This window comes from Salmo trutta, chromosome 26 (genome assembly GCF_901001165.1).
Source record: "Salmo trutta chromosome 26, fSalTru1.1, whole genome shotgun sequence".
In the NCBI taxonomy this organism is placed as follows: Eukaryota; Metazoa; Chordata; class Actinopteri; order Salmoniformes; family Salmonidae; genus Salmo; species Salmo trutta.
In genome coordinates this window covers 24,024,814-24,042,569 of record NC_042982.1, presented here as the reverse complement: position 1 = coordinate 24,042,569, position 17,756 = coordinate 24,024,814, and the positions used below count along the sequence as shown (strand labels likewise).

Sequence of the window (17,756 nt, the reverse complement as noted above, 5' to 3'; positions counted from 1 at the left end):
TGGGAGTGCATTCTGACGAAGAACACCAAAGGTAATCAAACTTTTCTAATAGTAAATCGGAGTTTGGTGAAGGCTAAACTTGCTGGGTGTCTAAATAGCTAGCCCTGTGATGCCGGGCTATCTACTTAGAATATTGCAAAATGTGCTTTCACCGAAAAGCTATTTTAAAATCGGACATCGAGTGCATAGAGGAGTTCTGTATCTATAATTCTTAAAATAATTGTTATGCTTTTTGTGAACGTGTATCGTGAGTAATTTAGTAAATTGTTAGTAAATTCGCCGGAAGTTTGCGGGGGGTATGCTAGTTCTGAACGTCACATGCTAATGTAAAAAGCTGGTTTTTGATATAAATATGAACTTGATTGAACAAAACATGCATGTATTGTATAACATAATGTCCTAGGGTTGTCATCTGATGAAGATCATCAAAGGTTAGTGCTGCATTTAGCTGTCTTCTGGGTTTTTGTGACATTATATGCTAGCTTGAAAAATGGGTGTCTGATTATTTCTGGCTGGGTACTCTGCTGACATAATCTAATGTTTTGCTTTCGTTGTAAAGCCTTTTTGAAATCGGACAGTGTGGTTAGATTAACGAGAGTCTTGTCTTTAAAATGCTGTAAAATAGTCATATGTTTGAGAAATTGAAGTAATAGCATTTCTAAGGTATTTGAATAACGCGCCATAGGATTCCACTGGCTGTTACGTAGGTGGGACGATTTCGTCCCGCCGACCCTAGAGAGGTTAACAAACTATAGTTTTGGCAAGTCGGTTAGGACATCTACTTTGTGCATGACACAACTAATTTTTCCAACAATTGTTTACAGACAGATTATTTCACTTATAATTCACTGTATCACAATTCCAGTGGGTCAGAAGTTTACATACACTAAGTTGACTGTGCCTTTAAACAGCTTGGAAAATTCCAGGAGATGATGTCAAGACTTTAGAAGCTTCTGATTGGTCATATGTTTGAGAAATTGAAGTAATAGCATTTCTAAGGTATTTGAATAACGCGCCACAGGATTCCACTGGCTGTTACGTAGGTGGGACGATTTGGTGCCACCTACCCTAGAGAGGTTAAGCAAGGGGCACCACTAAGCGAGGGGCACCACCAAGCTAGCGGCACCACCAAGCAAGCGGCACCATGAAGACCAAGGAGCTCTCCAAACAGATCAGGAACAAGTTGTGGAAAAGTACAGATCAGGGTTGGGTTATAAAATAAATATATCCGAAACTTTGAACATCCCACAGAGCACCATTAAATCCATTATTAAAAAATAGAAAGAATATGGCACCACAACAAACCTCCCAAGAGAGGGCCGTCCACCAAAACTCACAGACCAGGCAAGGAGGGCATTGATCAGAGGCAACAGAGACCAAAGATAACCTTGAAGGAGCCGCAAAGCTCCACAGTGGAGATTGGAGTATCTATCCATAGGACCACTTTAAGCCATACACTCCACAGAGCTGGGCTTTACGGAAGAGTGGCCAGAAAAAAACATTGCTTAAAGAAAGAAAATAAACAAACAAACAAACACGTTTGGTGTTCGCCAAAGGGCATGTAGGAGACTCCCCAAATATATGGAAGAAGGTACTCTGGTCAGATAAGACTAATAGTTATGCACGCTTAAGTTAGTTTTTTTGTGTCTTATTTCTTGTTTCACAATAAAAATATTTTGCATCTTCAAAGTGGTAGACATCTTGTGTAAATCAAATGATACAAACCACCCAAAAATCTATTTTAATGCCAGGTTGTAAGGCAACAAAATAGGAAAAATGCCAAGGTGGTAAATACTTTCACAAGCCACTAAGTGTGTGACTACTGTACTGCATGCATGAGTTTGCCTTCGAGAACGTATATCAGTGTGTGTGTGTGTGTGTGTGAATATTTGTTTCTTACCATGGACCTGTAGCATGGCTGAAGCCTCCGTCTTGCCCACGCTGTTCTCAGACATACAGGTATAAGTTCCCTCGTCCTCCTCTCTCACCCCGGTCAGACGCAGGCTGTTGTCACTGCGGATCTCAAACCTGGGACAGACACACACAGAGAGTCAAAAGTATTTTCATCAAGTAAACCATTGAGAGAAGGAAAGTCAGACAGAGTTCTGAAATATTTTCATAAACTAAACCTGCGAGAGATTAGGAAAAGACTTTGACTCTGTTTCAAAGTAAACCAGACAGAAAGACCAGGGCTGTGTCGAAATACCCATACTTGCATTCTAAATCGTAGGCATTTTAGGTATGCGAAAATAGTATTTGAAATGTCAAGAATTCGAGTATACTTTAAATGCCAGGATGTTATACTAATTTTGGGTTTTCATCTAGTAGAATTCACTGCACACTTTTGAAGAAGAGCATTGTCATTCCAGATTTACGTGTGTTTGACAAGAGCTGATAATGAGATAAGGGGACGCGCTGTACCCAAATGAACAAATGGTGGGAATCGACGCAATTGTGTATTAGATGAGGCATTTTTAGGATAGGTGAGCCCAGTATGTTGATAATAATAATTGCTTACCGCATTTGTTTTTACTAAACAGTACGTTCTAAATAGTATGTACTATGATTAGTTCACAGTATGTAGTTTTAGTAAGTAGTAGGCAAGACAGATTTTGGACATGGCCCAGGTGTGACAACCAATGCCTTTGAACTATGTAAAAGTGACCTTGAATGTACCTGACCCTCTGACCCATCAAAATGGAACTGCATGAAGTAATCTGAAACTGTCAATCAAAAAAAATTATAAAAAAGATGAAAACCCTATAACTTAATAAATCTGCAGAGAAATATGCACAAGTCAACCGTGTTCGAGTCAAACAGCCAATCAGAATGGGCAGAGTGAGTCACATCCCACTCCCCGTATTTACAGTATAATCATAATAATATTGAAATATTTTGCACCCGGATGATCTTCCAACTGTCAAATTGCAGAGTCACAGGAGGAACATTAGCAGTCAAGAGTTTGGACACACCTACTCATTCAAGGGTTTTTCTTTATTTTTTACTATTTTCTACATTGTAGAATAATAGTGAAGACATCAAAACTATGAAATAACACATGAAATCACGTACACAGCAAAAAGTCCAGTGTTGAATTAACTCCCACAGAGTTGATTTCAACACTTTTTGAGGGTTTATATAGGTCCACACTCTCCAGAGTAAAATTAACACTTTCAAAATAGTTAAACATTTAACACTCTGCCAGAGTTCCTTCTTTAACTCGCAAAACAGAGTTAAAGTAACACTGCTCCGAGTTAATTTTTATTAACTATTTGGGTAGTGTTAATTTTTATTAACTATTTGGGTAGTGTTAATTTCACTCCCTAAAGTGTCAATTATCTACACTGAAAAAATGTTAAAATGAATTGTTAATTTATTCAATATTATTTAATTAAATATATACTTATAATAATAATAATAATAATAATGAATCACAATAAACAATCATTGTCAAAAACATTTATTTGTGCCTTCTCCCTTGCAGTCAGTTGAATTAAAACATTGTGAATGAAGGTATAATGTACATACTTTCATCTGAAACATTGTATGAGCTTTGAATATCAAACGGTTTATGAAATTTAAGCTCAGACATTTTTAGTAGACATCTTTCCACACTTCGTAATACTCTGAATGCATGATGATGGTCATCAAAATTCTCTGTAAATAGCTTGTTTGTGAAAAAAAAAAAAAAGATCTTCAACCAAAAGTACATCACTTATTTGACAAAAGACTGGCATGTCTTCTTCCATTGCACTGCAAATAACTAGTCCAGCTTTATATTCTACACCATCAACTTTAACCCAACTAGTTGAGAAAACATCTTTTGACAAGATCGTTTCAAGCATTTCATTGTTGACGACATTCTCATCTCTGAAGAGAAAAGATTTAATTGGCCCATACTCATTTTGTTTGAGGGTGAAGGTTTCCCAGTGATAAGCAATGGCCATTTGATGCTTTTTAGCAAGCGATTTGGTTATGTTTTTGAAATTTTTAAAACAATCTTTAAACAGCTTGTGTTTGGCCTCAAACCTCATACACCACGTATATAATAAGGGCCAATTTTCCTTATAGAAGATGGGTAATGGATCATAAAATGATGCTTAGGTATCAAGTTTCTATGTGGATACAAGTGCTTAAATAGTTTGTGGTGGTCAACAATCAAATTCTTTAAATATATTGTCATACCTAGAGTGAGAGAAGGTGAAAAAACTATGTTCATTATTTGAAGTAACAACAGTAACAAATTCCAGTTTTTGTTTCCTGCAGGAATAATGTCAAACAGTGGGATGTTTTTCACAAGACAATGTCTGAATAGAATTCAAACCAATGCCATTGCCAAAACTCTCCAAAATAATCTTTGTAGGAAGATTTTTTCATTCTAAAAATCCATAATCAAAACAATAAATCCTGGAAAGCAAGTCCTGTTCTGACATAGTGTTGCGTGAGATATCCAAAAAGCAATTTGATCTCATACTGAACCACACCCTCAAGAAGATCATGCATGATATCAAATGAATAGTTATTACAAACATGGAAATACTTCAATGAATTAAACGGTTTGCCTTAAATGGGATGAGACGCTTATCCATTGTGATGTAGAAGCTCTCAATCTTGCTCTTCTGACGCCCAACAGCGAGGAGGTACGGCTGCCGATCCTGCTGGTTGCGGAGATGCTCCTCCAAACTGCAGCATGACTAGGGTTGAGATCAGAAAACTGAAAATTAGACAAGAATAATGTGCAGCCAGAGAAAACTACATTATAGAAGTGATTATTCAAACAGCTTTCATTGGCTAGTGCAAGATGGGAATGAAGACTTAATTACAATTCCATCCACTTTTTAACAACCCTCATTTACATATGTGGCTAAGAAGGTGACGTGACAAATTATTATAATCACGTTAATAATATAATTACCTTATGAAAGACAACAAGTCTCAACTGCATCACATGCACTAATTTTTGGAGACTTCAGTCCCCCTGGAGGTGGTGGAAGGAGATGTAACAGCAACAACAGGGAAGCCATTTCTTGGTCGTAGGCTGAGGACAAAGAGTCACAAGAATTAACTGAAAACTCTTCAAATGTAATACTTTTAAAGTTTGAATGAGAACAGGGAGGCATTATGAGAACGTTTTAAACAGTCATCCATCTATTAGTCACATTTATCCCAAAAATCAGATCAACGTTCAGAGATACACAGAATAAACAAATGAAATATTATTGCAGTTATAATTTAACTGCAATTATAGCAAATTTATTAAAATAAAATAAAAACTCACTTGTTGGCTCATCAAGATCACTTCCTGGGGGACTTTCTGCTGACTGCACCAAGCGACGCAACTCTGGTGTTGAGGTGAGCCGCTTAGCCTCTTATGACATTTGGCTTGAAGAACAAATCCCATTTCTGAAGAAGCCTGGAGGATGTGTAACCATCAAATAGGAGAGTGAAGTCTTGGTCCACCTTTAAGAAAGAAGATATTCATCTACTACTACTTCAGGAAATACTTTCAAATTTCAAGCCATTCTAAACATCTCATCCCAAACTTACCAATCCTTTTGTATCCAGGAATCTTGGGAAGCTGGAGAGGATATCAACACTTCTGCCTGGGTCATTAACGAGATGCTGACGGTGCTGAAAGGTCTCTCTCATCTTCTGGAAAAATCAGGGAATTGTCTGTGGTATGGTTGAGCAAAGACATGGCCTCTTGGCAAGCATCACCATCAAGCTGCCTTTCAACATTAACAGTCCTTTGGAAATTTGGGCCCCCTGGAGAAAAGTCGATTGGGCTATTTGGTAGCAGTGCAGATCCTCGACGAATCTTCCTCTGGACTGTTTTCAGACGCCAGAAATGTATCCTGTGCTGCTTGCAGCATCATAGAAGTGTTCCTGAAATGGAAAAAAAGAAAATAAATGCGTTGTCATACCAGGCTCATGAGAAATCTCACGGAATTCAAATATCAATGTCATCCACAGTTTTGTGTCACAACATGACATGAAAGAGTTAACAATAATAATGCCTATTACATAGCCCTTCTTGGAGTATGGATCCTTGAGGGAAGGGAACAACATCACTATCCCACGCGCATAATCTTCTCTGATTGCTTTAGTGGGGCGGTGCCTGAGAGGAGATATTAAATTAGTACATTTATGCAATGGCCATGCAGTTATCTGGTACAAATAAAAACAATGTGAAACAAACATACCCATGATTGTCAATCATGTAAGCCACCAGGATGTTAACCATTTTTCTTCTTGCAGCATCTGTTAGGGTTTCTGTTGTTTGGTACTCCTGTAGTACTTCTTCACCCCCAGACTTGCCTCTTAGCACAGCTTCAATCAACTAATACAAAACAAAAACATTACAACACAAAACATGGTGATAAATAGCTTTTCTAGAGACTCAGAGTGAAAAAATGTGAAAGCATTAAGAAACCTGTTCAGCAGACACAGCATCATGTGTATCCTCAATTCTTTGTCTCTTGCTAGGGACATCATCTAGGATTATAGTTGATGCACTTGAGCTGAAGCTTGAGTCAGACGTCTCAGAAGCAGAAGACAAGGAGAAATCAGAGAATTCTAAAGGAATAGGAAAAATGAAAATAATTATATTATGTAAGGTGTAAAGTTCTTTATTATACCTGCCTTGATATCTCACCCTGATCTGAGAATAGTGTCAGCACCACATTGCCTTGTCCAACGAGGTCGCTGAATATTTCTGCATCAACTTCTGTCCCTGTTGCATCCTTGTATAGAACTTTTGCATCAGGTGGCAGGCAAAATCTCTCAATGACTGGAAAAGATAGTAAGGTCAAACTGAATGTGCCTTTGAAGTCAGCACTGTTTCTTGCCTCACAGCCAATAACTCTTCACGTTGAATACACACTGTATAACCCTTAAATAGACCTAGAGCATTTTCCCTCACATAACCCATTCCCTCTTAAGTCCAAATTGATGATTGGCTTTTTTTCGTGACTGTTTTGGTGTATATTAATACTTTACACTCTATGAAGCACACATTACAGAACTGAAAATGATTAGCAATTTAACCCCATTTACCGTATAAAAGAGTCTGATAAAGGCATGTAATGAAAATCAGAATCGACAACATTAAGGAGCTTGCACAACGAGTTTTTAAAGCCATGCTAACCGTTTTCATGGAATTGCATAAAGTCAAACCGTCCTTCATCCTCACATATTTCTGCTGTTGGCTGTAATTCACCTGGACCAGCATTTTGACTGAGACATGCAAGGAAGTTTGACAAAGTAAATAAACATTCAAAGGAAGAACGATAAAGATTAAAGCTAAGTCGACAATGTTACACCATTTTTGGTGACCCATCAGATTCTGTGACCTGCACTGTTGGAAAAAGTTCTAATTTTCAGAAAATCGCGCTGTGACTGAGATATTAAAATGCTGCTTATGCATTGACTCATCAGTATTTAATGAAGCACTTAAATGTTTAATAAATGTTTAATATCAGTCACAGTCCGATTTTCTGCTAATTTTGTACTTTAGCTTTAACTTAGTAATTTCAGTACAATTAACTGGTGAAGGGGGGAAAAGACGTTAGCTCCTGCCTCAAACAAGATTTTATACAGTAAAAAAACATAACGCTTTGTTTTTCCTTTCAATAAATCATCATTGATAAAGTTGGAGACGGTTTAAGTAACAAACTGTTAGCTAGCTTACCATACACTTCTAGCTAGCTAATCACCAGGACAAATTTGCTGCTCAGACCTGGCAACAAACACGGTTTTGTTAGGCATATATTCTCTGTAGATGTTTCATTGTTCATACTGAAATTCTCAGCATCAATTTATAATTGTTTCAGTAAGTTTGAGTTAATTGCACTTACCGTGTAGTACTGCATGGGAGGGAGAAAATGGCGCCGACTTGTCTCCTCTGTCTCCAACCGACGAAGTGAAATGCATGGGCGGAGCTTAATTACATCTCTGCGGAGTTGGGTTAACACTGACCGGATCAACTCTGTCAAATAACTCCAACACTGAACACCATTTAAATCAGAATGTGTTAAAATTACACTCTGGGAGTGAAAATCAACTCGGAAATGTTTAACCCTGAAATTTCAACACTCCAATTTTTGCTGTGTAGTAACCAAAAAAAGTGTTAAACATATAAAAATATATTTGAGATTTGAGATTCTTCAAAGCAGCAACCCTTTGCCTTGACGACAGGTTTGCATACTCTTGGCATTCTCAACCAGCTTCATGGTTGAGAGAGTCAAGGAAACCACCAGGTACAACCCTAAATCCGTAAACATGGGCACCCTCATAGATATTATTCTGACCAACTTGCCCTCCAAATACACCTCTGCTGTTTTCAAATCAGGATCTCAGCGATCACTGCCTCATTGCCTGCATCCGCTATGGGTCCGCGGTCAAACGACCACCCCTCATAACTGTCAAATGCTCCCTAAAACACTTCTGCAAGCAGGCCTTTCTAATCGACCTGGCCCAGGTATCCTGGAAGGTTATTGACCTCATCCCGTCAGTCGAGGATGCCTGGTCGTTCTTTAAAAGTAATTTCCTCACCATCTTAAATAAGCATGCCCCATTCAAAGAATGTAGGACTAAGAACAGATATAGCCCTTGGTTCACTCCAGACCTGACTGCCCTTGACCAGCACAAAAACATCCTGTGGCGGACTGCAATAGCATCGAATAGTCCCCGCAATATGCAACTGTTCAGGGAAGTCAGGAACCAATACACACAGTCAGTCAGGAAAGCAAAGGCTAGCTTTTTCAAACAGAAATTTGCATCCTGTAGCTCTAACTCCAAAACGTTTTGGGACACTAAGTCCATGGACAACAAGAGCACCTCCTCCCAGCTGCCCACTGCACTGAGGCTAGGCGACACGGTCACCACCGATAAATCCATCTGTAAATCGCCCACCCAATCTACCTACCTCATCCCCATATTGTTTTTATTTACTTTGCTTTTGCACACCAGTATACACCATCATCTGCTCATCATCATCATCATCATCAGCTCATCTATCACTCCAGTGTTAATCTGCTAAATTGTAATTACTTTGCTACTATGGCCTATTTATTGCCATACCTCCTCATGCCATTTGCACACACTGTATATAGACTTTCTTTTTTCCCCTATTGTGTTATTGACTGTACGCTTGTTTATTCCATGTAACTCTGTGTTGTTGTTTCTGTCGCACTGCATTGCTTTATCTTGGCCAGGTCGCAGTTGTAAATGAGAACTTGTTCTCAACTAGCTTACCTGGTTAAATAAAGGTGAAATAAAATAGTCACCTGGAATGCATTTCAGTTAACAGGTGTGCCTTGTTAAACATTTATTTGAGAAATGTCTTTCCTTCTTAATGCGTTTGAGCCAATCAGTTGTGTTGTGACTAAGTAGGGGTGGTAGTTGGTAAAAGACCAAGTCCATAATATGGCAAGAGAATGGAAAGTTGATCATTACTTTAAGACATGAAGGTCAGTCAATGTGGAAAATTAAGAAATTTGAAACGTTTCTTTAAGCGCAGTCGCAAAAACCATCAAGTGCTATGATGAAACTGGCTCTCATGAGGACCACCACAGGAAAGGAAGACCCAGAGTTACCTCTGCTGCAGAGGATAAGTTCATTAGAGTTACCAGCCTCAGAAATTGCAGCCCAAATAAATGCTTCACAGAGTTCAAGTTACAGACAGAGGAGACTGTGTGAATCAGGCCTTCATGGTCAAATTGTTTCAAAGAAACCACTACTAAAGGACAAAAACAAGAAGAGACTTGCTTGGGCCAAGAAACACGAGCAAATGGACATTAGACCAGTGGAAATCTGTCCTTTGGTCTGATGAGTAGAAATGTGAGATTTTTGGTTCCAACCGCCGTGTCTTTGTGAGACGCAGAGTAGGTGTTCGGATGATCTCTGCATGTGTGGTTCCCACTGTGAAGCATGGAGGAGGTGCGATGGTGTTTTGCTGGTGACACTGTTGGTGAATTATTTAGAATTCAAGACACACTTAACCAGCATGGCTACCACAACATTCTGCAGCGATACGCCATCCCATCTGGTTTGCGCTTAGTGGGACTACCATTTCTATTTCAAAAGGACCATGACCCATCACACCTCCAGGCTGTGTAAAGGCTATTTGACCAAGAAGGAGAGTGATGGAGTGCTGCATCAGGTGACCTGGCCTCCACAAATCACCCGACCACAACCCAAATGAGATGGTTTGGAATGAGTTGGACCGCAGAGTGAAGGAAAAGCATCCAACAAGTGCTCAGCATATGTGGGAACTTCTTCAAGACTGTTGGAAAATTATTCCAGGTGAAGCTGGTTGAGAGAATGACAAGTGTGCAAAGCTGTCATCAAGGCAAACGGTGGCTACTTTGAAGAATCTAAAATATATTTTTGGGTTACTACATGATTCCATATGTGTTATGATGTCTTCATGATTATTCTACAATGTAGAAAATAGTAAAAATAAAATAAAAACCCTTGAATGAGTAGGCGTGTCCAAACTTTTGACTGTTACTGTACATGTTAACTAATGATTTCTCACTGGCCTCCCATTCATGAATTTGTATTGGCTGAGGGAATGGAAGGCATGAATTAATGAGTAATTACTGTAGCTGTGCTTTCTAGGTTACATTCTTTAATCGCATATGCATCCCTGGTGAATGGGCTTCCCTAATTACGTCAGTCTATCTGTACTTCCAGCACTCCATCAATCAATGTATCACCCCCCCACATACACTTAAAAGAGCATCCCCCTATTTATTTCTGCAACACATTCACTCATCATAAATTGTAAGCAAGCTAGCTACAGTGCCTCCTAAACACATGACTGACATCAAAAAAGAGGGTGGGCTATCAACTGATCATTCAAATTGATGATTGATGTAAATCTGCTAGTTAGCTAGTGAGATTTATTTTACTGATTATGATTTATTTTCAATGCTTGTATAAAATAATAACTAACTACATAATATAATATTCATAATCTTCTAACTCATGATATATGGCTGGCTGACTAGTGGCTTGTGTGGATATTTTACTATATGGTGGTTAGCTTGCCTGTGTTGCTGCTGCCCTGACACATGTGCAACTCTGACTGAAAAAAGCGGGTGAGTTTGGGTTGGAGGGTCGTTGATGCAGCGTCTCCTCTCTATGTCTTTCTGCTGTGTGTATCAGCCAACCAGAGTGAATATTTTTGATGATGTAGGCTAAAGCGGGTGTTAAATTAAATGTTATGCTACTGTGACAGTACTGTTGATATTTAAACTAGGTATCGAGCTACACACACACACACTCTAGCAGTGACCGCATCTCTCAAGCCATGCATGTTTGGATACCGGGCGGGCGTGAGCTCCGTACAGGGCAGCAGTGGACGGAGTGGGTTATGGGATTAGCGAACTTGATGACATCACGACTACTTGCAGGCAGTGGTTACAGAACAACAATGAAACAATATTATACAACAAATTAATTTTGAGGGAAATTATATCACCACCCAAAAGGGCACTTTGGAGACTGGAAGGGCAAAGGGACATGAGCTCTACAGAGCTGGAACCCTATCTGTGCACCCTGGTGAATGGACTTCCCTCATTCTGTACCTTCAGGACTCCATAAATCAATGTATCGCTGAGTGTTTTGTCTCTTTAGATGCAATTCAAATCAGTTTATTTTTCTATTAGTGAGTAGACCTATCTGTCAATGTGTCCTCACCTCCCGCGGGGGAGCTCTGCCTGCTCTCGGCGCCAGCGTACCGTGGGAGCGGGGTCGCCATGTACCTCACACAGGAAGTCAATGGTCTCTTCCTCCATCACCACCTGGTTCACCGGCCTCCGCATCAGCACAGGACGCTCTGCAAAGAGAGACCCAGAGTTACACACGAAGACACGTGCACACACACACACACACACGAGACTCACCATACACCACCAACTCAGCAGGATCACTGTCCCTCTCTCCCACCACATTGGTGCCCACACACACATACATGCCAGCATCACTCTTCCTGGTGTGGGAGATCATCAGCTTGCCCCCACGCATCTGAAAAACAAGACAGTGATGACAGGTCATCATATCAGGCCATGTATTAGCCTTTGGTCTTTTCAGAGGAGAGGCAGTACTTCCATCTGACATCAGCACTACAAATGCATAGACAGCATCATTAATGATTCCACCATCATCAACATGTATCATTAATGATTCCACCATCATCAACATGCATCATTCATTATATTAATGTCCTTTGAATCAGTTTGGGTTGACTTGGGATTGAACTGCACTGATTCAGTGAGCTTTGGGTTGGAACTTGTGTATGTAAACTCTAATGAGCTTGATGCTGTAACTAGGGGTCCTAGTTCAGGGGTCATATAGGCGAGACTCACAGAGATGCGGTCATCCTTGTTGCTGACGCGGGCGTTGTTCCTCTTCCAGGAGACGGTGGGCTCAGGGTGACCGTGGGGGGGAACACACTCCAGGACCGCTGGCTCACCGGCTGCCACCACCACATCACTGGGGGCCTGGCGGAAGTCATCCCTCAGGACTTGGGAGAGGAGAGCATTGGCATGGTTTAGTCTATCTATTCATATTCGCATTATTTTACCAGGTAGGGAAAACAGAAAATAATTGACTCAAACTACAGAATATAGCTGATCGTTATTATTTATTAATAGATTACATGCATGTTATTAAGAATGTTGTCTTTCAAACGCAAACTACTGTATATGAGATATATACATCAGAATTGGAGCACATATCCGTCTCCAATGCGGTATTCTGTCAATGTCATCACAAGTGCAATGTCAAATATTGCCCTTGAAATCAATTCGAGCATATTTTATATGTAGAGTTTCTGTTTGAAGGTTAGACGAGAGGAAAACGAGCTGATTGGGTGAGAGCAGTACAGTACATTGTGTTTTGTGCTTGCACATGACAGTTCAAATCCCTGGCAACTTCCTTGCTGTGCAGTGTTTTGATGTTTCCTATGCCACATCCTATTCTGTAGTCTCTACTGCCAAAGTGGATGAATAATTCATATCTTAGTCCAACACAGAGTAAACAAATACATAAAAAATGTAACGTGTCAGAGGGAAAAATGGCATCACACATTAATGCAATGCTTCTGTCTCATACGGGAAACTATGGTAATACACATCGCCGCACTAGCTAATTTCCCCCCAACATCGGACACCCCCAAACTTCGGACACTCTAGCGTTTGGAGGATTAAATCACGTCAACCTCAACATTTAAATGGCCTGGAAAATAACGGTACGTTTTGCGACTAAAGACACCCTTCTAGCTAGCTGACCACCGATTTTCATTGCAGTATATATATATATATATATATATATATATATATATATAACATATGAGTATGAATACTTTTGTTAAAGTTGGATATTAAATGATTGGTCTGTCGTGCAGTCGAATTTTACAATATACAGTGTGTCCCACAAAGTGTGTATGTATGTATGTATGTACACACATACACACACATATATACATATGTATGTATGTATGTATGTATGTATGTATGTATGTACACATATATAGACACACACACACACACACACACACATATACATATGTGTGTGTGTGTATATATGTGTGTGTGTATATATATATATATATATATATATATATATATATATGTGTGTGTGTGTGTGTGTGTGTGTGTGTGTGTGTGTGTGTGTGTGTGTGTGTGTATATACATACATACATATATATATATGTGTGTGTGTGTGTATATGTGTGTGTACGCACACACACACACACACACACACACACACACACACATACATACATACATACATACATACATACATACATACATACATACATACATACATACATACATACATACACTTTGTGGGACACACTGTATATTGTAAAATTCGACTGCACGACAGACCAATCATTTAATATCCAACTTTAACAAAAGTATTCATACTCATATGTTAGTATTAAACCGTTATATACTTTCTCAAAACATAAGATTAAATCTGTAAAACAAAATTTAAAACAGATACAACTTTGTACAATTACAAGATATAAGGTGGCCAATAACTGGAGACCGTATGCCAATAATACGGGCCGTCTTTTTTTTGCTAAACCGCTTATCAAAAAGCTAATAGTAGTAGTATTTCCACTGAAATGTCAAACATGCTAATTGCTAACCCGTTAGCTAACATTTTTACGACACCAAATCACAAAACATTGATGGCTTGATCACAAGATAACACGGTTGAAGGTAATATATTTCTTAAACACTGTTGAATGTGCCGATAATATGGGGTGCTACGCTAGAACGAACGACAAAACTAAAAAAGGGACGTGATCTTTGTCACTGTCACACAGTGAGGTTAACAGCTTTTTCTCTGCAAATGAAGACAGGATGAGATGCTTGACTTGGCAGCCTCAGGTAACCTGTGCAGCACTACTACTCCAGCCTTAAATTCTCTCTCACACACATACATACTACTTCAGAATAATCAATATCTCTTCTTATACCTTTATAAATATTTCAGGTTGGCATTTTACAAAGTAAAGAATCAGACCAAGACTATCTGCCTGCCTAACTATCCATCTGTTAACACAGTAATGCATCAACACCCAATCAAATTAATTAGCACTGCAAATATGCTGCAAATTAGTCCAATCTCAAACATCAGTTAATCTCTAAACACAGTGAACTCGTCACCTGTCTACCAACTGTGCATCTCTCCAGCTAAGCCACACTACCCCATCACTTATCCCCTGACATGTGTTTGACAGATCCCTCCTCAACACAGCAGCTATGTGTCTTTTAACATGGCATTTATATTTCACAACCACAGTGACTGACTGACTACCATCTCGTTTAGTTTATCACAGCCATCTAGAGCGTATAGAGTGTCTCCCTTCTGTCTTAATTTGTAAGGGCTGCAATTATCTTGGGAAACGTGTTGCTATGAATATTCCCATCTCCGAGAAGCTGACAAATGGTGGCTGAGCCTTCGCTGAGCCGGCTGCGTTTCAGATCCGCTGTCAGGATTGAAGTGGTCATCTGTCGATCTCCCCCTCCCTCTCGCCAGCCCATCAATATGAGACAATCTGTCACACACTCTCTGCCTGCCTGAAGTTGCTGCCTGTTCAAAAGCAGCAGTAGCTCTACTTTTGATCATTTGGAGGCATTTCGTCTGTATTATAATGAAGCACATTTAATTCCCCAACTGAAACTAGGCTTTGTCATTGACGTGACATTTAAACTTTTAGAAAAGTCGACTTCTGTTGCCCATTTGTTTCAAAAGTAAAGGCTTGTACAGAACATTAAAAAGCTTGTCAGAATTCTTCATCATACCCAACTAGAGTTTTTCCTGTCGCAGATTGTAATACACCCACCACATCTGAATCTAAGATACACAAGGCCTATCAGCTCATCCAACTAGTAGGAGTTGCTCACCTACAGTCTGGGGTGAGTAAAGTACATAGGCAGGGGGGCAGTTTAAGGGAACATTTAGAGGCACACGGGGCCTGGACATCTGTCCTTTCAGGGGTCTAACGGAACCCTGACCTCCCATCCCACCCACCCATCCCACCCACCCCCAAAACAAGGAGACCAACACAATTAAAGATCCCCCCCTTAAGACGAGAGATGGATTAACTATAACCTGTCAAAGCACACACCCTTCCCAACAGTCTGTTCAGTAGTCCACACTCAGCTGGCGGCTTGTTTGAAAAGCTTCAGATAGCTGAAGGCTAATTGAAAGTGGTGTATTATTTTTAGAGCTCCGTCTGTAAAGGGCCGGTGCAGAGACGAGACCGGGAGCACAGAGACCATCACTACCCAGCCATGCCGAGGGAACTGAAGAGAAGACATGGCTATAGAGCCAATGAGTTAATCCCTTAACCACACACACGGAAGTCCCAGTATCTGGGCCATTTGAGTACCTTGAAACACGATTCAGAAATAAGAAAGTAGCCTCTAATAATTACCCCTAAACACTGTGCAGTGCAAGCAGCCAAGAGCAACTCTTTGAAGCTGTTCAAGTTAATACGATCCCTCTTGCACCCAGCCTTTAAAGGCTACCATACTAAAAGTAATTACAGAATTCACACACTATTATAGTTTTATGAAATAATGATGGCACCACAGGAATCTCCTGATATTCTCAGACAGTCAGATGGCCAGGGAACTTCCTGAGGTAAAGTCCAAAACACAGTATTTCTACCAGACCTAATTCACACTGATGGTGAGTAAGTACTAGGACTTCCTGAATCTGAACTATCCCAACCTTACGGTGACAAGAGTGGAGAACGGGGCACCTAATGTCCTGGGCTGGCCTGAGGATAAATAGTGCCCATATTCACCTCCTACTATTATTTTAGCTCAGTTTAAACAGTGTCGTTAAATGACTAACCATTATGCTACATTGTTACTACTAGAATAACTGTTAAATTTACATTTTAGTCATTTAGCAGACGCTCTTATCCAGAGTGACTTACAGTAGTGAGTGCATACATTTTTCATACTTTACTGTTACATTCCTATTCTAGGACAGTGCCATTTAATTTCATAACTTTCATGTTTCAGGGATATACAGATTAAGAATATCCCCAGAATATTCACCACTGTATCTTTAAGTGACATTAATCTAAATATTTAGCGTTTAGCAAGAGTGCAGCTTTAGTGCAGTCGAAGTGGCCATCTGTTAATGTTTTGAGGGGGGGAGATGGGAGAGTAGTCATGGCAATAATGGGCTTCATAAAAATAAAGTAATGGTCCGAATTGCCATGTGGCCTTTGTCAGTCAGTTCACTATGGACACCACTAGACCAGCAGACTAAACATCAGTCAGTGATCAGATTCACTGAACAGTCTAAAAGGCAGGATGGGAGGAGTACGGTGACTGGGGAAGAGCGTAGGGAGAAGGTGAGGTTGGAAAGGGCACTCGAAAGGTGTAGGGGACAGGGTTGCGAGGTTGGGCAGAGTTTGGGGGATTTGTCAAACTGGATGTTGGAGGGACAGAGTGCAGAGTCTTGTCCTTGACGCAGAACATGAGAGATATCCGCTAGATGCAAAGTCAGAATAGTCTATATTGTAAAAATTTAAGGTTACTTAGGCATTAAGGTTAGAAGTGTGGTTAAGGTTACATTTAAAATATGATTTTATGACTTTGTGGCTATGCCAGCTAGTGACCACTCTGCAGAGCTGCCTCCAGAACAAGATTCATGATGAAAAAACACTAACCAGTGGACAGAGTGGGGAGCTGTGTACAGCAGCACAAGGCAGCTCCCGCTCAGCCCAGTCCGAGCTCTTCTCTGTCCTGGCACCCTTTCCTACTAACATTGACTTTGCTGATAACATCTTTATTGAGGGAAAATATACTTGCTACTATTGTGATATGTAGTTGTCTCTACTAGTTATCTTAAGATAAACACACTAATTGTAAGTCGCTTTTTGCCCACGCTGCAGACGGCTATATCAGTCAGCTAATACAGGACTATTATAGGCCCAGTGCTCTACTTTTGTGAAAAAAAAGATTTATTTTGTTAATATATATATATATATATATATATATACACACACACACACACACACACACACACACACTATTCTGCACCCCTCAGCACCCCTACTTCCCAAGGCAGGTCCTAGAATAAAGTGACCTGATGGTCAGCCAGTCATTGTTCTTTTGTCTCAGTACAGTAGGAGTAAACCGATTAGAGGTGGTCAAATGCCATCTCTCTGCTACTGCCATGTCATGGCTAATAGAGCCAGCGGGATT

At 40.0% G+C, this 17,756-nt stretch overlaps 1 protein-coding gene across 4 annotated transcripts in view; it reads right to left on the bottom strand.

Annotated features, from left to right (window-relative positions):
• Window positions 1–17,756, bottom strand: part of LOC115163469 (roundabout homolog 2) — an 82,619-nt gene that overhangs the window by 27,489 nt on the left and 37,374 nt on the right. For all 4 annotated transcript variants that reach the window (XM_029715360.1, XM_029715362.1, XM_029715361.1 and 1 more), the window contains exons 3-6: window positions 12,375–12,532; window positions 11,913–12,033; window positions 11,707–11,845; window positions 1,901–2,028 (exon numbers count right to left, since the gene is read on the bottom strand). In XM_029715360.1, the coding sequence (XP_029571220.1) occupies window positions 1,901–2,028; window positions 11,707–11,845; window positions 11,913–12,033; window positions 12,375–12,532 (546 nt within the window). The remainder of the gene's footprint in view (window positions 1–1,900; window positions 2,029–11,706; window positions 11,846–11,912; window positions 12,034–12,374; window positions 12,533–17,756) is intronic.